The following is a 24,978-nucleotide window of genomic DNA, read 5'->3' on the forward strand; positions in this document are numbered from 1 at the left end:
ATAAGACAACCTACTTTAAAGAGGAAGGATTATTTTAATTAGATTATTGTATCTGCATGTGTTTCGATATAGCTTGAATAACCACCCAGAAAATGTTTGCTAATTTGGGTCCATAGCCCTGGTAACAATTCCAACCCTGACTCTTAATACACACTTAGACCCAATACAAAATATGCCATATGCAAACATTATAATAACCTTTGTTCTGAGGTGGGGTTATATAATCAAAACTGTGAGATACCATTGGAGTTCTCATTCTTGAAATATAAATCTTGATCTATATTTCAGATGGTGTGATACTACTGGAAAATCCAAAGGGAGATAATATTCTGGACTTGATCAAGCTGAAAAATGTGATCTTCAAAATATTTAAGCTGCAGACAACAAAGATGGCTATCTATCATGATAATCGTGGTAAATATTTTAGTTTTGGAAATTGTGTACTGTGTGATTCCCCACTAGTTCCTTTAAAGATTTTGACCCATGTTTTGCTGGAAAAGTGTGTCTTCACAATGCACAGTGTTGTTTATGCATAGATCAACCAACAAGTTCATGGGCTGAATCTTCCGGTCGGCATGTGGGGGTGGGCCCGACATGCCGACGTAAAATTATGCGCAATGACATCAGGTGTGCGTCCTGATTCCATTGCGCGTTATCTCGATAATTCATTTGGTGGGCAGGAGCCAGATGTGGCTGCGTGCCTACCAAAATGTAAGCAGCCTATTAAGGCCATTAAAAAAGTAATTAAGCTGCCTGTCCAACCTTAAGCCTTCACATTTTTCAGGAAATCACATCCACAGGCGGGATGAGGTTTCCCCAACCTTTCATAAAATAATAAACATATTTTCCAAACTGTCACATGAGGGGACATGTTTAAATACGTTTTTACTTTATTTATTAAAAAGTTCTGTAATCCATTCAATCTCCCTGAGGCAGTTCTGTGCCTCAGGGAGATTGCTGCATTCTTCCGCGCGCCTGCACGAAAGAACGCAGGCCCTGACTCTCCCTCCTCCTCCCGCCCACATAGGTAGGGCTGAGCACTACTGGCTGTGCGTTAGGCCCGCCCATGTAAAACGGCGGCACGCAGCCGATCGTGGGCAGCAATTGGCTCTGCACCCGCTCCTGCCCAGCCCGACCACCTTAGGAAAAATTCTCCCCCAAATGAGGAAGCGATATGGGTTAAGTTACGAATGGCCATGACTTTCTGATTGATTTATGCCACCTAACATTTTGACTTGCATAATTGGCAGTTCATCTTCAACCTCCCTGTTATTTTAACAGAACTTCATGGATTTGCACATTAAATTCCACTTAAACTCTCAGCAAAAAGTTAGGACTGGTCCTAATCGGGCAAATATCCTTCTAACAATGTGATAATTGTTAATGCAATGCCAAGCAACCCCTCAAGGTCAAAAAGCGTAACTATTTAAGCTGTTGAGTCTCATTCCTGCATGTAGTCAATTCTTCTTAAACATTTAAAAAACTTTTTTTCCCCTTTTCCTTTCTGCTCCTTTTTTCTCTCGCTTAATCAAATCTTTCTTTCCCTCTAATTTATTTCTCTTTCTGTACCTGACATGACTTTAGTTCACCCACTCTAACTCATGTTCCTTCTCCATTGTTCCTCTGTTTCTTTCTCAATCCTTCAATCGCATTGAGTAAGGAAATAGATTGTTGGTCCTGTTATTTTCTCAAATCTCGGATATTCCATTTCTTCTGTCACGATCAGCTTACACAGCAACTTGCAGGGCATAATATTTCAGAACTAAAGATGTAGGAAAAAGTCTAACTAACAGTGCACACCATTAGAGGCCCTGTTCCAGTAAGATTTGGGCCATTACCTCTCTGTTTTTACTGTTGCTGTTAATGGTTTTATCAGAATTCATTGTGTTGCAAATTGTAGATACATCCAGCTGTCTGGTTTAAATGTCTGAGTTTCTAGAAAATATATCAGTAGTTTATTTGAATGGGTAAATTTAGAATAAAATTAAGATTATTACAGATTATTTGACACACAAAGTAGCAAGCCAGTCACAATGTGCTTTAGTTATAGTGGGGGCATTCCAGAGTTTGGTGCCTAGGCAACTGAAGACATAGCAGACAATGTGCTGTCTGATTTGCTTGATTTTTTTTTTAGTTTAGTACAAAAGGTACATTTAATTTTTTTTAAAGCTTGCTTTTTTTGTTTATTTGTTCGCCAGCATTATGTCATAGCTGTTCATATACACAAATGCAGTGTTATTGATTAATAGGCATTAGCAAATTGGATCAACAAAAATGATTTTACATAGGAGAGCTGATACATGTGATGTGGATTTTATTGAAATTATAACTTGAACACCACCTTGTGCAGAATGGGGCAAATTTAAAGGTGTTATAACAATACAGGTTCTCCTGATTAAATTGAAGTTTAATCTACTTAACTGTCTTTTCATATTATTCAGTGTTTCTTGGGCATCTTGGCTGAGTTATCCTGTTCGATCACAAGGGCCTTAGAAAGAAGCTGTATTGTAGGGTGCTATGTTAGTGATGAGGGAAAGGGTCTTCCATGTTGGAACTTTGGGAATTGAAAGCATATAAGGTGTTTTGCAGGATGAAACAGTCGTGTGTGATTCCTTAACCTAAGTTTTATGAAGTGAGAGATTGATTAAAAAAGGGAAGGAAATCTGCTTTGTAGATTTTCTGTCCATTCAGATATCTGTATGGCCTTATTATCCATGTGCCTGTGGAAATACACTCCACATGGGGTGAAAATTGGTAAGGGCAGTTGGAAAGGTGAATGTAAAGCAGAAATTTTCAATGTGGGAATTGTTTGTTTCAAAGTAAAACAAAATTGATTTGCTGTCTAATGGAATTATGTGGAAATCTGGCATTATAGCTAAATGCCTAATATTTTCATAATGAACCCTGTCGTAAAGTTTTAAATTTGTCAGCCTGCAAACCATTAATAAATTACATCATTCACAAAAGCATCTTGGTTTTCACAAGTGAATTGCTTAGCTGGTGAACAGAATTTTCTCAGCCAGTACTTTTGTTAGCTAATTGCTATCTGGACAGTGATTTGTGTCTTGATTTTAAGTCTTATATTTATTGTTCAAAAGTATCACACATCAACTTACATTTTTCCTTTTAAATAGCAACAGAAATTAATTTTTAAAAATAGGTGGAAATTAATGCATCTCCCGAAGCCCTGCTCCCCCACCAACCCCAGGAAGTTAATCCCACTGCCAATGGTATTCAACCAGCAGTGAGTGGAGGACTTGCCCTCCATGGAGGCTACCTAGCAAACCTTATTAGGTTTGTTAGCGGCCTACCAGGGTTAAGCAAGGGGTCCGTTGTTCAAAGGTGCTTAGTGGCCAATCCAGGGAACTGGATGGGGGGCCCTGAAGGAAGCCACCCCTTTGCCTTGCTTCTGACCGCTAATCCTCCTCATTGGCAACCCTTTCCCTGCAACTCCACCCTGCCCACATTCACCCCTTTCCAGGGATTCATCAGCGACCCTTGGTGAATAGCCCCACTGTAGTACCGACTGATGGCTTGCCAGTACTGAAGAGCTGCCAGCCTCTGATTGGCCAGCAGCTCTTTGGGGCAAGATTTCCATCCTACTGGAGGCTTACTGGGAGAGCTGATGCTGCCCAGATTGGAAACAATCAGATTGACCTGATTGGAATGTAATAGCATCGGGCCTCCGATAGAAAAGCGACGTGGGGGCTCTGACCAGTTCTCCAACCATTGGCAGAGACCCCCGTCATCAATCAATATGATTTTCAGATTTTCTTTTGTTGCCATCATTTTAGAAACCTTTTTGAGTCCGGATATTCATGGTAGCACCAAGATTCATTTGACAGGATAGAAGAAATATTTGGGTCAAGGCAATCTAAGAAAATTGACTCTCAGTGTACTTAATTTCAAAATAAGAGCAGCTTGCAGCAACACCAAAGCTTACACAATGTACCCAGTTAACTTGTTTCATAGACCTGCAAACTCACTTGTTCCCTATTGAGTATCCTCTGTATTGATGGGCAGAGTCAGTCTTTCCAATGGCACGAGGCCCCATTGAGATTAGGATTTTGCTCTCCAGTGGTTTGTAGATGTGAATCTATGTTTGAGTTGATCCTTTCTGTCACTGGCAGATTATTCACAATACATGATTGACTAACATAAGGCTGTGCCTTAACCAAGATGCGATGATTTACTATCTGATGAATGTTTTAGGTTCACTGGGAAGTCAAAATGTTTTGATTTTTATATTGTGATATTGCTTCCACCGTATGCAAAGGCTGCCGGTGCTTTGACGTTTGCTGTGCTTACATTGAGAGGTGAATTTCAGAAATTCACCAGAACCACTGAAATTAAAGTCTCAATCTCTGTGTGTTTCTGGCTGTGGATCAGCTTTAGTGTATATCCATTTTGTTGCAATATCACTTTCAGAGAATATGCACATAGTGTACCCTTGTCATCATGGAACCAGGATTCAAAGCAGTATGTGACCAGCAGGCTGTTGCTGTTAGTGTTGGCTGTCATGTGCGCTGAATCCCTAGAGTATAAATATGTATAATATATATTCTGGTCTTCAAATAAATAGAACCTGCTTATACTTTACCAATCCTGTGTGTGTGATTGGTGAATTTGTGTAAAGAAGTTAGAAATGCAACACATTTCACCAGAAGTAATTAGCAGCACCTTGTTTACATATAGCATTGCCTCAGATTCCGAGTTTCCTTCACTGTAGCAAAAGTATAAGAGCGGCATAAGACCCTGACCTAATATTTCTGGTCTTGGGTGCAGGTCTTAACCCAGAGTAAAGAATGACTGTAAGTATTGCATTGTATGCCTGAAAGAGTATGACCATGCACGTTCATGGGAATACCCATCACCTCTCAAGTTGTCTGCCAATTCACATACCATCCTGATTTGGGTATACACTGCTTTCCTTCTAAGTTAAAATTTGAATTCATGACCGACCGCGATTGTTAGAGTGCCATCACCATAACAATTGCAGCAATTCAAGATCCAAAAACCACGCGAGGATACCTGGAGTTTGGCAATAAAATGCATCCAATGGTTGACAATTTTAGTTCTGATGCTAGACTGAATGTATAAAGTCCCCCAATAATATTTGAAATGTCAAAATTGAGGATCCTAACATTTGCTATGATCTGTCCTAGATATGAATGAAGAATAGTGTGCCTTGTGGCTAAATGAAGATGTTAAATTGTACCAATCTCAGCTTCTTGTACTGGATTTCTAAGTAGAAAGGAAAACATAAAAAAGGTCAAAATAAAGGGGTAAAGATCCATTTGGCTAGCGTCATTTGAGGCAGCAGTGCACAGATTTGCATTGTTTCCCCGGGGACAGGCAGTGCCACAGGGATTAACCTGCGCAACCCTCATGACGTTCTTCAATTTCAATGAGGAACACTGTGCATTCAAAAAGTCAACTAGATCTCTTACTGTTATGAATCTCCTAGTTGTCATATTGGCTGTAATGATATCCTTTTTAGCAAGAGTCAGCTATGAGATTTTTTTTATTATTCATGGGATATGGGCATCACTGGCCAGGCCAACATTTATTGCCCATCCCTAATTGCCCTTGAGAAGGTGTTGGTGAGCTGCCTTCTTCAACCGCTGCAGTCCATGTTATACGTACGTACACAGGTATGTAACCTTTCATTGTTCAAAATAATTAGTGTGTACATAGCTTTTCTGTTTCAGAAAGAGGTGCTGGAATACTATTATTTAAACTGCTGTGCACGGTTCCAATTCCCATCAGTCACAGAAAACCATTTCCTGGTTGGAGTGCAATAACAGGAAAACCTTGCTATCTTGCCACAGTGGCAGATGCTAAGTGATTACTGCAGGGCAAATCTTGCAGAAAATGGGAATGTGGTCAACATTATATAATACCTATCTATAATTGAGGTATTTGAATCAGTTTTTCTGTTCTTGTTTGCATCTCTACTTGTTTTTACATTTTCTCTTGTCTTTTTCAGCCAGTTGCCTTTGTTACAAGGTGAGCAAAAAGAGATTGCAATGCACCCAAATGGTTGTGTTACTGTACAGATCAGTAGAACAGAACTTTGAATTTAGATAGAAAGACGAGAAGATTATTTGACATAATGTATCATGCTTTCATTTGTTCGTTGTGGGTATTCTATTAAACAATGCCCTTAACAAGCTGACCTAAAGGTTTGCATCCATGTTTTAAGTTATCTACTGAACATATAACTTGTTGATGATTTCATTGAAATATTCTTATATGCTTATGTCCATTACTGCAGTTTAAATTTAAGCCTTTAATACAACTTGTCACTAGGGGCTGCACCTTCCAGTCGGCGAGCAGGGGGCGGGGTGGGGCGTCATTTAGATTCGGCTGTGCGACCGTTGAACTGTCAGCGGCCACTTAAGGGCTTTGAAAAACTAATTAAGCCAATTAATGGACCTGCCCGTCCAACCTTAAGGTTGGCAGGCAGGCCAGGAGCCCAGGTGGGCTTCTGAAAAAACATGAAACTTCATCCACAGGTGGGATGAAGTTTCATGAGGGATTTAAAAATTTCAGAATAAAAGCTATGGACATGTCCCAACTCATGTCATATGAGGGGACATGTCAGTAAAATTTTTTCTATTCTTTAAACTGCTTTTCACATTTGAACCGATCTCCCTGAAGCAGCACTTTGCCTCAGGGAGATCTGTGTGCTCTTTCATGCGCATGCTCAGGAATCCCCCCCCACCACTCGCACAGGGAGTGCACAGCACTTCTGAGTGGACATCAAGCTGGACAGGCCTTAGTTGGCCCACCCATGTAAAATGGTGGCACGCCCCCAACTGGGGATGCCAATCGGGAACCTGCCTGTCTGCTCCTGCACAACATCTCCCACCCCCCATCCCTCCAATGGGGGGGAAAATGTTGCCCTATGAAGAATTAATTAAAATACCAAACGTTTATAATCTTCTATTTTTGTACCTTCATGGTGACACTGAGGCTTCAATCTGTTGTGATTTCATTGTACAGCTAGTTAAGTTTCATGGATCTCTGTTGCATAGATTTCATTGTTTCATTATCGATAGCAGCCATCTTGGGCAAACTTAAAGCACTCCTTGACGATGAGTTCAGCACATTACCACCTTCCCACCTCTGCCCAAAAAAAATCTGGAACCGGGGCGTTGACGGTCTTCCTGCCCGATGCTAATTGAAGTCCTTAAGTGGGCAATTAATGAGAGAGAGAGAAAACATTGAATATTGAAGCCAATTAATTGTCCCACCTGTACAAGAGCAAAATACTGCAGCTGCTGGAAATCTGAAGTAAAACAAGAAATGCTGGCAGCATTCAGCAGGTCATCGGCGTGCTTTCTGCATTTTCTGTTTCTATTTCATCATTTATTTCTAAACGTGAATGAGATAAAGACCAGTGCTAATCTCTTACACCTGCAAAGCAAGAGAAAGAGAGAGAGAGAGAGACCAAGAAACACAATAGAAAAGAGCAAACAGACAGTTTGAATCAATTCAGAATGCAGATTCATTCTGATTGATCGAACAGGTCAGGCAAATAAATTAGGCCTTTGTTTGTGTGTAGGATAAAGGCTACTACTGACTAGTTGAACCAAGCAGCCTCTTCGTGTGTTGTAGTATCTAATACCCATGAGAATTTTTATTTATTTATTCATTTATGGGATGTGGGTGTTGCTGGCTAGGCCAGTATTTATTGCTCATTGCTAATTGCTTTTGAGAAGGTGGTGGTGAGCTGTCTTCTTGAACCTCTGCAGTCCGTGTTGTAGAAACACCCACAGTTTTGTTGGGAAGAGAGTTCCAGGGTTTTGACCCAGAAACAGTGATATAGTTCCAAGTCAGGGTAGTGTGTGACTTTGGAAGGGAACCTGAGGTCATGGTGTTCCCATACATTTGCTGCCCTTGTCCTTTTAGGTGGTAGAGGCCATGGGTTTGAAAGGTGATGTCGGAGGATCCTTGGTGAGTTGCTCTGGCACATCTTGTAGATGGTGCACACTGCTGCCACTGTGCGCAGATGGTGGAGGAATTGGATGTTGAAGGTGGTCAATGGAGTTCCCATCAAGCGGGCTGTCATTGTCCTGTAGTCGAGCTTCTTGGATGTTGTTGGAGCTGCACTCACCCAGGCAAGTGCAGAGCATTCTAACATTTTTGAAAGCCTTCTGTTGAAAGTCTTCCAGAAATTGAGTGTCTGATAAAAAAAAAATGATCTTGTGAAGTTGGTTGAAATCAAATGTCATTATTTATGGATGCAACCGTGTCAATTAGTATTTTCAGAGGAATCCCTTTTTTGGTTTACTTCAAACCTGGTAGTGTGTTTTTAAGTTTTTGTATTTCAAAATGTTAGTGTTTTTGTAAATTTTGTGTCTTAGGGGACAAATAAATCCTTATAAACTACCTTTGATAGCCCTATTTATTTACCTGTACATGATGTCTTTATGATCTGTCTGTACTTCCTAAGGCTACAGTTGCCAAGTCCCTTCAGTAATGAATATATTAATGTGAGGGCAACAGTATTTTGAAACTGAAAATTGTGGTGACTCCCTTTCTCGATATTTTTTATCACCCTCTAGAAGTTATTTTTCTGCATTTAAAATGATTTGCTGAAGGTTACAAAGATGAAGGCCAGGATTTTCCAATCCCGCCAGTGGCAGGGATCATTACAGGCAGGACAGAAAATTTGACGGACCAGCCAGAGGTCCATTGATTTTGGGCATGAATTTCCGGTAAGACCGGAAAATCCCAGCCGAAGTTTGGGGACTGTGTCTTTTTTTTAGGTAAGATGGAGGATGAAGAGGGCCATGTGACCTGCTCTGAATTCTGCTGACGATAAGCTGGGTGGTTTTACTGTGAAGATGATGCAAGATATTCACACCAGTAAACAATGCAAGTTAACAGTGGAAGTTATCCGACTGAAAAAGGAGCTGAGAATAACTTTGGATTGGTTCATGCAAGTGCCCCCCTAAGGGACAGAGTAAAGTATAACTGTGACAGGTCATTGTAAATATTAAATGGGGGATATTTTCTGCAGTTTAGAGTATAATTTGCCCACTGATATAGTGTTTAGTCAATTTTGCTTGAAGTTTGTTACAGTAAATGTCTTAAAACTTGAAATTTTACCATGTGATCCTTTCCGCCATTCACTGGAAGTTTGAATTTCTATTAAAAGTTATTTATCTCTATGGGGATTGTAACAAGAATGAAATTCCGCATGCTTACAAGAACTATGTCACCACCATAGCTCTGCGACGTTTGTAAAAATTTATTTTATTCCGGCTCAGGTGAGTACTAAATTATTAAGTACTAAACAAATTGAGATAGAGTTTTATGGCATGGGTTTATAGCATGACTCACTTGAGCTCCTACTCTCAGCTGTGCTTAGTCATTGAAGCAGAGTGTTTTCCCAAAGAACGTGTCTCAGATATCAAGTTATCTTGGACTGCATTCATGAATTTCCTAGCTGACATTTAGTTACCTATTCAGACTTCTGCATACACAATAATGGATAGCACAGGGAATGACACAATTGACAAATTTGAAGCTGTTTGCCACAAAATTCGAGATCTTTGTTTTACAGATGTGTTTTTCATTCATTTTGTTTTGTTCCCCAACCATCCTCCTCTGGATTTAAAGTCGCACATTTTTCCTTTTCAAAAAAGAATCTGCAGCATGTTATAGCTTCAGTTTGCAATTGAGGTACAACATGAGTAATTGTCACAATGGGAAATAACATGTGGCAAAATTCCTTACACTTCAGGATAACTTCTGTTCTTGGATGTGAAAAATTCATGTACAGTCCACTGGAAAATGATTCTTTAATTCTAGTTTTCCCAAATACTTTTTTTCTTAAATTGTTTACAGATGAGGTCATATATTTTTGGACCTCAATTGATAATCAGTCTTCCCCTTAACCACATGCTGAAATGTTACTGATTGGCAACATTGGAGTGAGCTGCAGGATGGAAACGAAAAGCTGCCATTTTTGAAATGAAGACTAGTGTAAGTGCATCCTGGATGACTAGCTGTGTTTGTCTCCTCCAGAGCTGACAAATGAGACTGACCTGATGAGTCTGAATGGAAAGACTCTCTACGTGACATCTGGAGTTACACCAGCAGAGACTGTTTTGAAGACTGATACCCTGCTCTGCCAGTATGTCAACTTGCAGCTGGTGAATGCCTTGCCTCAAGGTATGCCTAGAGACAGTAACGCAATTGTTTTATTTCAATTTATTCTAAATATTTCACTTTAAATGTAATGAGAATTTTCCCTACACAGCTTAGAATTTTATTGTTGCAAGTTAACTTGTGGTTTGACGGATTAAACATTTTGTAAATTTAGTAATTTTTATCTATTATTTTGCAACATTTATTTTCGGTTGTACTGTACATACTGGAATAGTAATAATGAGCTTGTGTAAAAGTTGATCCCTGACTTCTGGCCAACAAATCCTAATTTGCTCTACTTACCAACCGCATGTCACCCACCACTCCTGCAGCTGACTCCTTCCTGTTCACTGACAGACTCTCTCTTTCACTCTTGCTTTCACCCTCGCCACTTCCCTGCCCGACTCCTTTGCTCATTGTTTCCCTGCCCGACTCTCATGCTCGCCGCTTCCCTGCCCGACTCTCATGCTCGCCGCTTCCCTGCCCGACTCTCATGCTCGCCGCTTCCCTGCCCGACTCTCATGCTCGCCGCTTCCCTGCCCGACTCTCATGCTCGCCGCTTCCCTGCCCGACTCTCATGCTCGCCGCTTCCCTGCCCGACTCTCATGCTCGCCGCTTCCCTGCCCGACTCTCATGCTCGCCGCTTCCCTGCCCGACTCTCATGCTCGCCGCTTCCCTGCCCGACTCTCATGCTCGCCGCTTCCCTGCCCGACTCTCATGCTCGCCGCTTCCCTGCCCGACTCTCATGCTCGCCGCTTCCCTGCCCGACTCTCATGCTCGCCGCTTCCCTGCCCGACTCTCATGCTCGCCGCTTCCCTGCCCGACTCTCATGCTCGCCGCTTCCCTGTCCGACTCTCATGCTTGCCGCTTTCTCTCCCGAACCCTTACTGTGAATGAGGGCTCAGGACAGGGACAGCGAGAGGGAGGAAAGGAGCTGCGAGTGGGAGATCTGGGCAGGGAAGCAGTGAGAGAAAGAGAAGGTGAACGGGAGAATGTCTCGGAGCTCAAAAGGCTGCTCTAAAATGGCTCTGATTGAGTTAAGCACGCTCCATCAGCCCTGGTGCACAATGACGTGAAAACGAAAGTCCCGAATCTAAGCGTGTATACGGGGCCCGTTATATCCACAATGCTAAAGCGAAATGACGCTGAATGATTTCAGCCCGTTGAAAATATTTGTGTTTAAGTCGACCGCCTGCTTTTTGCCTAAAAATTTTATCTCAAAAACTCGACTTTTACATGGCATGTCATTAATTGAGTGGAGGAACCAAGATGAATTTTCAAAAGATATTTAAAACGTTCTCATTTGCTCTAATTTCTTTCATTAGATTTTGTTGACTACTCTTAGCTTTCCCTAAGTAGCTTATATTTCCCTAATTCTTCATTGTTAGTTTACTCAGTTTTCCCTCACTTTCTATTCATATGTTCTCTACCTCGTCATTTGTGATTTGATACAATTTTTGTGATTAGGAATAGAGTCCAAGTGTCATTCAGAAATTTGTATATATGTAGGTGTGACCGATAAATGTATACTAGTTTGACATTTTATGTGTCTTAAGTATTTAACAGTGATTCCCCACCCAACACTCATGTCCTAAGCTTCTGCACCATTCTATTCTTACTATTTGATAATCTCTCAATCTATTCTGCATTTACTAAGTATCTTGTCTCTTACTGTGCCTCATCCCATCTGTTGCTGAAATCTCACCTGTATCTTTTTTACATTAAGATTTTACTATTTCAGTAGTCTGTAGTATGGCTTTCCACTTTCATCCACCATTAAAGTTAAAATATGTAGTCAGGGTACTGGTACCAGAGTGGCTAGCAAGCTGACTAGAAAACAGAAAACTGAAGGGTTAAAGGTATTTTGTCAGGTTGGCAAATAGTGGAAAGTGGTGTTAAACAAGGTTGGGTTCTGGGACCAGTGTTATTCACTATTTACATAAATGATTTGGACTCTAGAATCAGAAGTACAATTTAAAGTTTGCAGATGGCATCAAGTTGGGGAGTGTATTTCATACAGAGGAGGACTGTGACAAACTGAATAGGAAGGCATAAATAAACTTGAAGAATAGGTGTGTAATTGGCAAATGAACTTCAGTATAGATAAGTGCAGAATACATTTTGGTGTAAAGAGAATAAGGAGACCACATACTTGTTGAAAATTAAGAGTCCAAATGCGATAGAGGAACAGAAGGATCTGGGAATTCGGATACACAACTCGCTAAAAGTAGCAACATAAGTTAAAAAGGCCCCTTTTAAAAATTGAGCAAAGCACTGGAGCTTGTTTCTAGAGGAATCGAATTGAAAAGCAGATAAATTAGGTTACTTATATAGAGCCTAGCTCTGTGAACAGTTCTGTTCTATATTATAAAAGGGATGCAGAGGAACCAGAGAAGGTACAACAAAGATTTACTAGAATGATATCAGAACTGAGAGACTATACCTATCAGGAAAGATTGAACAGGCCGGGACTGATCTCTGTGGGAAAGGGAAAACACGGGGGTGACCTGATGGAGGTTTTCAGCATTATGAAAGGGCTTGATAGAGTAAACATAGCGAAGATATTTTGCATTTAATTCTTTGCCACATCAGGTATGTCACAAAGCTGGAAAATTGTAATTGGTCAATGATGCAAGGACGAATAATTTCTAAGGCTGCTGTAATTGAGTGCGCACGTGGTATCTGCCATGTGCTACATTATGCATTTTTTGGAAGCTGAAGTGCAGACTTTAAGAATAATCCAATGATGTTCGGTAAAAATTGCTAGGAGAATAATTTATTTATAGTTTTTAGGAAAAATAAGTAGGTTAAAAAGATAACTGAGTGCGCTTGGAGGAAAATGTATGAAAACTGATATGATGGAGTCCCTAATGAAGTCCTGGAAAAAGATGCAGTTACTAATTCTTTCACATCAAATTTTTGTGGGAGGAGGATAATGTATATGGCTATATCCAAATTCTGTGACTCAAATGATGTATAATTCAAAGATTAATTTCAATATACATTTTGATATGTTATAAATTGGCGTGATCTAATTTGCGTGTCAAACACTAAAACTTTGCTGGTGAACTAGGTACAACAAGTAGCCTTGATTTGGAAAAGGTTTGGTTGTATGGAGCTCTAAAGTATGATTCAGATTGCTGCCGCTACACATTTTTTCTAGTAGTGACAAATTTCTCATTTAATAACTTTTTTCTTGTTTTGTAATTTCGAGGTAAGCTTCTTTGACAAAACTTCTAAAGTAGTCAAAGAAAGATATTGTGACATTTGGAGAGCTCTGTTAGCTTTTAGTTTAGACCTGGGTTGCAACTAAAATGGACCCTAGGAATGTTTACTGAGTCTTTGCAGATAACACTAATGTTTCTGTTGATGTAGCCTTGACAGGACAGAATTTATCATCAGAGACTTGCAGTAGATTCCTTGCCTTCCATCTAGTCTGTGTGTCATATAGGAGACCTGAAGAAGTGAATAGAAAAATGAAAAATAATTTTAAAGCAAAAACAGTCCAGATGGAATGCTGTAAAATAAGATCTGCTGTAGTGAGATGGGTTTTTAAATTAGAAGTCTGCAACACCAAATAGAAAGTTGTGGGTGTGTGGGGAACATGGATCTGCCCTGTTTCAGTTTACAATATTTCTAAATTATATATGCTTTAGGTTAAATCCTAGCAAGATCAAGACTCTTGGGTTCCGAAGAAGAGTCTTATTGGACTCAACTCTGTTTCTCTCTCCACAGATGTTGCCAGACCTGCTGAGTTTTTCCAGCACTTACTGTTTTTATTTCAAGACTCCTGGGATTGTATTATTTAAATGGCAGCTATGGTCTGATAATTGCCATTAAGTTTTCTTTTGTGCTTTTGGTGCACATATGACCAGATATCCCAAATGATTTCATAGAATCATAGAAATGGTTACACCACAGGAGGACACCATTTCACCTATTGTCCGGGATTTCCCATGCCCACTGGATCAGGCATGTTCGATGGCGTGAACGGACAATATGGCGCAATCAGTTTCACAACAGCATGAAACCAGTTTGTGATCGTCTGCTCAGCCCGCCAATGGTGGGCCGCATTTCCCGCCATCAGACTTTGGGAACCTCATTGTAATACATCTGCATATCATTATTGGACGACTGCGCATGTTGTACAATCTCCTTGTTAAAGCTGGCCATGGAGCAGTCACTGGTGGAGGCACTCACAGCCCCTTGCAATGTCATCATCCTGGTTTGGATGAGCCTCCCCGATGGTTCAAGCTAACAGTGCCGTCTTGCAGTGTGGGTTAGGAGAATGCCTGCGCCTGAGCAGAGAGCACAACATGCAGAAAGCGAAGACGATGGAGGAGAGAGCGACCGAGGCTCCTGGCTGTGGAGAGGGAGTAGCAGCACCCTCAGGAAGAAGGGGCGGCTGGGGCTTCCGCACATGCTGCCGAAGATCCACAGCGAGCCGTCGCTAGTTCGCGCTTAGAGACAACCAGAGTCTATAGACGCCAGCTTTCATTCTTGCAGATGACTGAGAACCAGTGTCGCCGAAGACAATGCATGTCTAGGGCACTGGTTCCTCACATCTGCCACCTGCTCTGCAGGATTTGGCACCATGGGCACATGGAAGGCACGTGCCAGTGGCCGTGATAGTGACAACGGTGCTCAATTTCTATGGCAGTGGCTCCTTGCAGTGCTCCACAGGTGACCTCTGTGGGATATCACAAGCTTCCACCCACAAATGCATCCATAAGCTCACGGATGCCATCTTCGCGAGAGCACACAACTTTGTACGAGTTGCCCAGGACCAGGACAGCCAGGGTGCAAGAACGATTGGATTTGCCCAGATCTCGGGTTTCCCACAGGTGCAGGGTGCCATCGACTGCACCCGTGGCGCTCAGATATCCATCGCAATATGCAGTCAATTACATCAACCGGAAGGGATTCCATTTACTGAATGTGCAGCTGGTGTGCGACCACCAGAAATGCATTCTGCAGGTCTGCGCACGGTTTCCAGGGAGTGTGCATGACTCTTACATTCTCAGTCGGTCACAGATCCCTGCAGTCTTCCAGGGTCCACAGAAGCTGCAGGGATGGCTCCTTGGGGACAAGGGCTACCTGCAGAGGACATGGCTGATGATACCCATGTGGCAGTCTCAGACTGCAACAGAGCAAGGCTATAATGAGGCTCTTGCTGCAATTGGCAACTAGGCTGAGCAGACCATCGGGATGCTGAAGATGAGGTTCCAGTGCCTGGACCAATCTGGTGGAGCCTGCAATACAGTCCACAGAGGGTGTCTGCTATGCCCCTTACAACCTGGTGCTGCAACGGGGAGAGGAGCTGGCTGAGGTGGAGTTGGAGGAGCTGGAGGTGACCTCAGATGAGATGGACACTGACAGGGATGAGGGTGAGGAGGTCCTCGAAGGTGGCAATGAGGCCCACGCACTGGCCAGATGAGGCAGACACCTCTTAGCTGCTAGATTTGTGGAGGATGATGATGGCATGCAGTGAGGAGACCCCAAAGATCCTCACATTGCATCAATGAACGTTTGACTCCAGTCTGGCTTATGGCAGCACACATACCTTCTGTGATAATGTTCCTGTCATGGAGACGCAGTGGAGGCCCTAATAGTCAATTAATTTCAGGAGGATGATGACGACACGCAGTGAGGACACCCCATAGATCTTCACATGGCCCCTGAGAATGCCTGACTCCTGTCTGACTGAGGGCAGCTGGCTTGTACCCTGTGATCAGGGTCATATCACAGAGACACAGCCTTGAAATTTGAGAAGCAACTGATCATTTGCCTGCCTTCAGCACCTGACCCCTTCAGGAACACAGCGTTACTGGTCACAGATGATGAAGAGAGGGGGCCAGCCCGACCTTCTAAGTGCTGAGAGCGCATCAAGAGAATGAGAGAACTCTGTGACGCCTGCTCATTACATTCTGGCAGCAATGACGAGCACCGTCGAGGTGCAGGCATCAGTAATGTGTCCAAGGAGTGTGAGGCCGGACCATCACTTTGGTCTGAAGGCTGCTTAGACCACAGGGAAGAGGCTCTGGACTGAGACACCTGCTTTTATCTTGCGCAGAAAGGTTTCACATCTTAGTGACACGAAGACTGCTCATCAGAGCAAAGAGCCGTAGACAGGGAGACATTCCTGGGAGTTTATTGACAATAGTGAACAGCATGTACAAGTGATTAACACCTGTGCCCAGGCTTATGGTACTGGGCTTGTAACCCTAAGATCAAGAGTTCAAATCTCACAATGGCAAACTATGAAACAATGTAACTTCATCTGAGTAGGAACAGATGGAAACGTGTTTGTACTCGAAAGAGTTACATCTTCTTAACTTTCCTAACCCTGCCGCTATGTCTTGGTCCTCCCCGGACATCCACAGCAGAGGTGGAGGCAGCCTGCTGACTACAACACCCTGTCTGTGATGACCTTGGCGGCGTCCTCTGGAGGGCCGAGACCTGGAGGTCCCCGGCCTGCTTTCGGGCGCCTGCTGTGTGGCAATGGCACCCTCCTCAGCCTGTGGAGCTGAAGCTGCTGAGGTCACAGGAAGAGGGGATTCGGATGGTCCAGACACACTCTGAGTCACCTGGATGAATGGCCCCGGGGGAGGCACCTGCTTAACCTTCTCCCTATGGGTGCCCAAGGGCCCCAGGCTGACTCCTTGAAGAGAAGGGCTAGCTGGAGTGAGATGGAGCTGCCCTGCAACCCCCTTGCATACATACTGTTGGATGCCAATTCTGGCATCAGCGATGCTGTTGTGCCGGCGTCGCAGTGTGGGAGCAACATCCTGGACCACACTGGCGGCCGACCTCCTACTAGTGTTGACCTCAGTGCGTTGGCATGCCGGTGCTGTCACCTCAGCCTGAAGGGGGACGGACTTCTCCATCATGTCTTGCAATCTGAGGAGTGCAGCAGACATCCCTTCCTGATATTCCTGAGCTTGCTTTTGCAGTTGCAGCAGTTGCGACATGACCAATTCCAGAGGCCCGTCATCTGACTCAGACTCAGTAAATTTCTGGCCTCCAGCAGTCCTCTGAGTGCTGGACACCTGAGAAGTCCATTCCTTCACCTGTTATGGATCAGACAGTCCGATATGCTGGTCAGATTGCGATCCCGAGGCTATTCTAAAGCTAGGTCCGAGGTGTGTGCCTCTGCGCTGGTAGAGGGTGTCGGTGAGCACTGTGATGGGACTTCAAAGAGGGTGCCTTCAGATTCCTCTTCAGAGGTTCCTTCGGGGCTTGATTGGAGGCTCAGGGTCTTGGACTCAGTCAGCTGTTTCCCAAATGTGCCTGCGGAAGCAAAGGGAGAGAGTGCATGGCAGTGGGCTGTGAAACCGGACACACCACTCACAGAATGGTTGCCTGATGGATGTTGCACTGTTGGATCCTCACTAGCTAGAGCACCGCCGATCTCACCGTCAGCACAGGACCGGTCCAGATCATCGCCGGCCAGCTGAATGGCTCTGTTTTCAAAGTCCATGAGGACCTTAATCTCAGGCATTCCTCCACTGGTCTGCGACCTCTCCCTTTTGTGTGTGCCAGCTTGTTCTGCACAAGAAATGAAATGGAGAGAGTATAAGCAGGACGCCTGCCAGGCCAGATAAGTATGCCTGGCATGTGTGGGTGGTGAGTGATTCCATGGACAGGATGAGGGTAATTAATGAAGGTGTGTGTGAGAGGGTGAATGGTAATGTCCCTTGAACTGGCAGTGAGAGAGATCCCTGTGAATGTGTGATGGATTTGTGAGTGTGAGTTGAGAGTGAGAAGAGTGACTTACCCTAGCGGAACAGAGGAGATCATTCATCCTCTTGTGGCACTGGGTGGCTGTCCTCTTTTCAAGGCATTGGCACTGACCACCGCTGCCACCATCTTCTGAGCCTGGTTGGCCATGTTGCTGCCCATCCTGCTGCCAGAGTGGGGGTAGAGGACATCGCAGCAGGCCTACACGGCATCTAAAAGGCACTCGAGGGACGTGCCACTGAATCTCAGGGCTGCAGTCTTTTTGCCTTTTGTGGACTTCAGTCGTGGGTTGGAAGCACTGAGATGTGTGAGCGTAGCTGGACTTTAAATATGATGCCCGGCGTGATGAAGTGGCAAGGTGATGGAGTGGGGGTTGAATGAGAGCCTGCCTGCCATGGAAACGGCCTGTTCCCTGGGAATGCATAAGTAATGTAGCGGGTTTGGGGCGATACAGCATGAAAACCCACTAACGCGGATGGTGGGTAAAATGTCGTTTTACCTGCTAGCTACTGCACCTAGTGCAAATCTGGGACAATTCCACCCATTGAATCTGTGCCAGCTCTCTGCAAGAGTAGTTTAGCTAGTTGCATTTTCCAGCAGTTCCTTGCTTTCCTGCAGAGTATTTTTTTCTCTTTGGGTGCAAGTCCAATTTCCTTTTACAAGTCATGAATCTGCCTTTGCCACCCTCCTTGGTAGTGCATTCCAGGTCCGAGCCACGCTGCAAGTTTTTCCTCATGTTGCCATGGCTTATCTTGCCAGTCAACTTAGAGCTATGTCCTTTGGCTCTTGACCCTCCTACCAATGGGGACAATTTCTCTCTTTCTGCTCTGTCTGGACCCTCATGATGTTGAACACCTTTATCAAATCCCCTCTCTACCTTCTCTTGAAAGGAAAACAACCCGGATTCTCCAATATATACATGTAACTCAAGTCCCTCATCCCTGGAACCATTCTCGTAAATCTTTTCTGCAATTTGTTCCTGTAAGTTTATCCATTCAAAGGATTGTGATTTGAAGTTTTACAGAACAGTTAAATGTTGCAGCAAATGAACATTTTAAATGATTTATTGTGACATAAACCTTAATGTTCATTATATTAATTGAAGTTAAAATTTTTCATTGCATACCAAATGGATTGGATGTGAACCCACTGAATGGATTATCTACTCTGTATATGTGCTGATTTAAACTAAATTGTACTTTATTAAATTGCTGTATTTGTAAACCCAGTGCTCTGTTACTCAGAACCTGGATTTTTTTTACATCATTCTGAATTTACATATTTTAAAAAATGATGCAGCAATAAATAAGTACAATTGGTGTCAATAGTCAGTTTTATTTTTGCCATAACTGCAGTAAAGTGCTGTTCACTTTTTTTTTCACAAAAATGCTTTATATTTCATCTGATGGCAATTAATTAGGATGTTAGAATTAAAAGCCTCCACAGTTCAATGCATATGTTCACTATATAAAAAGTACTCATTTGCTAACTCTTTAAAAAAAAAAAGGGTTTATGTTTTTTCCTCTGAACTTTATTTTGAGGCTGTGTTACCATTGCTAGTGAGAATCGTTGGTGTCCCCCATTATCACTAACTTGCAAGTAACAATGATTTCCATTCTCTCGCACTTCTAATTACAACTCAAGACACACTCATTTGATCCAATATGTTTCCTTATCTCCAGTTTCTTTGTCTTACTGAATTTCCTGTCTTGTAGTAATTTCAAGGATTCTGAATATCATCTTGTACCACACCCAGAAGGCTATTCTTAATGTGTGAATCGCTGTTGATTTTTAAGATAAAGTCCAATCCTTTATTCACCCAACATTACATACAACACTTTTTCTCATGGGCGACTAGCTAACCAAACAGAGTGCCAACCTTGTTTAATTGGGACTAAAGTCAGTTCTAGTAGATCTGCTGATATCCTGGATGAGATTAGCATCCATTATGTTTCTTGTGGAAATTGTACTTTAGTATTTAAGAAAAAATACATTTCAATTTTTAGTACTGAATTTGCAGCAAAATTCTGTGCCCCATATTCATACAACCCTCGTTGATATCTGATAAATTCACAACTAAAAATTCCGTCTCGTCTCATGAAGGTTTGCATCATTTTATAGGGGATTTTGTTTTAGTTTTATTGCAGAACAAAAATGGAAATGAATACTCAATGGTGTGCTGTGGAATATACAATTTCACCGTTATGATAAAGAAATTTAATTTTGTAACTTTTGCCATGTGAGAGTTATGTTGTCCTCCACACTCTTGATAGAAATAAAGGAATAATTGATATCTGGTAATAAATTGAAAGCATGAATGCAAAGGAACAGTTTTGACAGTGTAAACAATGCAAAGAAATCCAAGAAATTTTCGTGTTGGGACATCTGCTCAATTGAATTTGTATCATAGATTTATTTTAAGAAGTGAGTCCATAGGAGTAAACATGCAGTTTAGGGTTTCTGGATCCAGAATTTCATGCAGTAATTGAATGTATCATGAATTTGGACGCAATGATCAGCATCCTGTCGCCACCGGAATTTCTGGTATGCACACCCCCCTCCCCCACCAAAAGTTTTGTGATGAGTATGCTCAACTTTAAAGTTGAATTCAGTGCCTATTAGCTTATTCTGTTTCCCTTATTACATTGTGTTGTGTAAAAAGACTTGAATGTTGCTGAAATGATTCAGAAAATTTATTGCATTTGTATATCTACAAATCTGACAATTAGTGATAAGAACTATAGATTGAGCATCCTGGCATTTGATTTATTGGGGGATAAGCTGTAGAGTATATCTTACTGTGTACTGAAACAATCCTGAAGTATTCTTTGCACAATGTATATTGACCCACAAACCAGAACAGTGAACTATTGTAAAACCGTAGAACAATAGTAGGGTCCTACATTGCAACATATTTTTAAATCATGCCACTGTTCATTTTAACACTCATATGTCTGTTCTGTTGCACGTCAACAAGATAATTGTAAAGGTTTAGAAAAGCTTTCAGTGTGTTTACATATTTTTAAGAATATGTATCTGGAAACAAGTATAAGAGTATTTCACTTTGCTCCAACCAATTTTAGCAAGCCCCTCATAAAATAAATAATAGTCATTTAATTAATCTTAACTTACCTGTTTAAAATGTTGTACTGTCACCTCTGAAAAACGTATGATGCAGGAACAAACATTTAATGCGTAAAATAACCTACTGTTCTGGAAACTACGGAATATCTCAAGTTTATGCTAGATGCTGCAAAATTCAATTGTTTATTTGTGCAGTTTTAGAACCTTCAGCATCCTGGCAGTGTTGAACTGTATGATATATTTGGATATTTTTTCACCACTTCTGAGTATGCCACATTTTGAAAACCATTGTAATTAGGGAACAATCTTAAATTTTGGTGTTACATGGCCTTTGAAGTACATACTAATGATGAAAGTGAATTCACTGAGTTCCAATATATTCTAGTCATTCTTTGAGTTATGCCACCCACATGGTGATCTCTCATGCCAAGTTTTTCATAGTCCTGTGTACTGGTATAATTTAAATGTTTTAATGAAAAATAGTTTCCAGTTCTGTCATAAGGTCATAAGAAATAGGAACAGGAGTAGACCATTCAGCCCATCGAGCCTGCTCCACGATTCAGTAGATCATGGTTAATCAGGAATAGGGCATTCAGCCCATCGAGCCTACTCCATGATTCAATAGATCATGGCTAATCTAATTGTGGTCTTAACTCCAATTTCCTTTCTGTCCCCCATAACCATTGACTCCCTTGTCGATCAAAAATCTGTCCAACTAAACTTCAAGTCTATTCAGTAGCCCAGCCCCCTCTGCTCTCTTGGGTAGACAATTCCAAAGACTAAAAATCCTCTGAGAGAAGAAATTCTCCTAATCTCCACCTTGAATGGGAGATGCCTTATTTTGAAACTGAGTCCCCGAGTTCTAGATTTCCCCAGACGAGGAAACATCCCCTCAGCGTCTATCCTGTCAAACCCCCTCAGAATTTTTCATGTTTCAGTAAGATCACCTTTCATTCTTCTAAAATTCAATGATTATAGGCCAAACTGCTCAACCTTTCCTCATAAGACAACCCCTTCATCCCAGATATAAGCCTAGTGAACCTTCTTTGAACTGATTCCAATGCAAGTATATTCCTCCTCAAATAAGAAGACCAAAACTGTAGACAGTACACTAGTTGCAGTCTCACCAATGCCCTGTACAGTTGTAACAAGACTTCGCTACTTTTATAGTCCATTCCACCTTGCAATAAAGGCCATGTCATGCTATATTATTGTATTTTGTACATGGTTTACATTTTCCATTTTGAAAGGAATGAAGTTGAGAGGAGATTGTTACAGATTTTGACAGTTAAATCAAGTAATGTATTTCTATGAGGTAAGTATGATGTAGGTTTTCCTAATGAACTGAGTGGAATCATACACTAACTCCAGTGTATGGTTTCCATAACTGTGGCTCTAGTTTTCCAAACACTGCATGCTGTAAGGTCCTTTAAGTACAGTTATAATGAAGGACAAGCCTCGTAACTGTGAAAGCTTTACCAGAGGATGCTCTGTTAATTGCCATGTTAAAGGAATTGTAAGAAAATGTTACATTCCAAGGGCAGAAGTTTCCCCCTGTCAGGGTGGTTGTGCGAGGGCAGGCAGGGTCAAGTTGAATGGGCATCATTCTTAACAACTTTAATTACTTTCTTAATGGCCTTAATAGGCCTTTGACAGTTTGGTGGTGGGTGTGCAGCTGCGCACCAGCCGAACTGACAATCCAAATGACGCGCTGTGATGTCGGGACGCACGCCTGACATCATCGTGCGTCATTTTACACGTCGGCAAGCGGGCCCCACCCCCGCTCGCCAACTCAAAAATTCTTCCCCAAGAAATTCACCATTACTTTAAATATTGTACCATATTTTACAATTTATTAATGATGGATGGGATTAAAAATAAAAGGTCAGATTCTGTTAAAGATAAAATGTTAAGTTTATCGCACACCCGAGGAACCTGACTTAATTTAGGAAATCTGTGTGGGAAATCATGGGGATGTCAAAATATATCGTCAGTATGATCAAGTAATTCCTTGTTTTTAAAACAAATCCATTGCATTTTTTTCCAAAAGTTCAGGCATTATAAAGCACAATGAATAATTCTGCTAAGAACTAAGTATTGAAACAACTTTAGACCGTAATATGTTATATGGGTTGACAAATCTATTCTTTTAGTTTGAATCAGATCCAAAAAACTAATTTGTTCATCATAGAAGCAAACTACTTTAGATGCAGAAATTGTGGATGAAAAATGAAGCCTTTTATTTGGCTCTGCTGGCATTTGTTTTCTGTCAACCAATTTGGTCTCCTTTTCAACTTTTGTGATTTGGGTTTTGTCAAATTGTATCTGCATTAAATAATTTTCCCCATAATATTACAGCTGTCATAGTTATAAGGTCATAACAGAAGAAATAGGATTAGACCATACAGGCCCCCAAACTTGAATCAGCCATGATTCAATGCAATGTCTTCAGCAACAACTCCACTTCACAGTGGGCTTCACTTATTTCTTCATTCTCTGAGAGACCAAAATTCTGTCTACCTCAGCCTTTAATATATTCAGGTGGAGAATTCCAAGAATTCAAAACCCTTTGAATGAAGAAAGTTCTCCTTGATTCAGTACTAAATGATTAGCCTCTTATCCTGAAACTGTGCCCCCATTTTCTAGGTTTCTCTGCCAGGGGAAACAAGCTCTCAGTATGTACCCCTTCTGAACCTTTTACATTCCAGTGAGACCACCTCTCATCTAAACTCCATAGAGTACAGGCCCAACTTACTCAGCCTCTCACTATAGGACAACTCTCTCATCCCAGGTACCAATCTAGTGAATCTACGCTGCACTCCCTCCAATGCGAGTATATCCTTCCTTAAAAATGGACACCAAAGTTGTGCACAATGCTTCACACCTGGTCTCACTAAAATCTTATACAAATGTAGCATTGACTTCTTTATTCTTGTTTGCCAATCCCCTTTGCAATACAGGTCAACATACCATTTGCCTTCCTAATTGTTCATGTACCTTCATGCTAAGTATGTGTTCCTTTGAATGCAACCAAGTCTTTCTGAACATCAGCATGTAGAAGTTTCATGCCTTTTAAAAAATATTCTGTTTTTCTGTTGTTACTACCAAAGTGGATAACCTTACACTTTCCCATATTATATTCCATCTGATTACATTCCATCTGCCACCTCATTGCCCACTCACTTAACCCGTCTGTATCTCTTTGCAGCCTCCTTGTGTCATCCTCCGAGCTTACTTCCCACTGAACTTTATATTGTTAGCTAACTTAGATACATTGCTCTCTGTGTCTTCATCCAACTCATTAATATAGACTGTAAATAGCTGTGGCCCCAGTATTGATCCTTGCAGCATTCTACTAGTCCCAGCCTGCCAATTTGAAAATGTCCCTTTAACCTAACCCAATTCTTTGCTGCCTGTCTGTTAAACCAATTTTCTTTCCAAGCTAATATATTACCCCCAATTACATGAGCTCTTACTTTGCATATTAGCTTTTTGTGTGGCACCTTGTCGAATGTTTTTGGAAATCCAAGTATGCCACACCTGTTAGATCCCCTTTATCTACCCTATCCTCAAAAAACTCTAATAAATTTGTCAAACACAATTTCACTTTTATAAAACCATGTTAACTTAGTCTGATCATACTATGATTTTCAAAGTACATTGTTAATATCTAGGGTCAGAATTTCTATTTCTCTTAACAAGAAAACCAAATTCCTTTGTGCTCCAAACTACATACCAGATCAAAGCTCTTCATAGTGGGTGATCTGATTGCTTCAGTATGTCACCTTAATTAAAAATGCATACCAGGAGCTGAAAACTCGCAATTGTAACTAAAACAGGGCCAATTTGAATTCAGCATAAAGGCAATCTGCTACTGATCTGTTAGCTTTGTGATTGTTTCATGCCAGTGTATCTCAGAGGTGTATGAATTATTATTTAGGAACAACAAAAAATGAGCCACAGACTGAAGTTGTTGCTTACATGCTATGT

At 41.7% G+C, this 24,978-nt stretch overlaps 1 protein-coding gene across 6 annotated transcripts in view; it reads left to right on the top strand.

The window, feature by feature from the left end:
* iars1 (isoleucyl-tRNA synthetase 1) overlaps positions 1 to 24,978 on the top strand; it is a 188,795-nt gene that overhangs the window by 158,095 nt on the left and 5,722 nt on the right. For all 6 annotated transcript variants that reach the window (XM_041191113.1, XM_041191110.1, XM_041191109.1 and 3 more), the window contains 2 exons: positions 289 to 414; positions 10,042 to 10,188. In XM_041191113.1, coding sequence (XP_041047047.1) covers positions 289 to 414; positions 10,042 to 10,188 — 273 coding nt within the window. The remainder of the gene's footprint in view (positions 1 to 288; positions 415 to 10,041; positions 10,189 to 24,978) is intronic.

The sequence above is a fragment of the Carcharodon carcharias genome, chromosome 7 (genome assembly GCF_017639515.1).
Source record: "Carcharodon carcharias isolate sCarCar2 chromosome 7, sCarCar2.pri, whole genome shotgun sequence".
NCBI lineage: Eukaryota > Metazoa > Chordata > Chondrichthyes > Lamniformes > Lamnidae > Carcharodon > Carcharodon carcharias.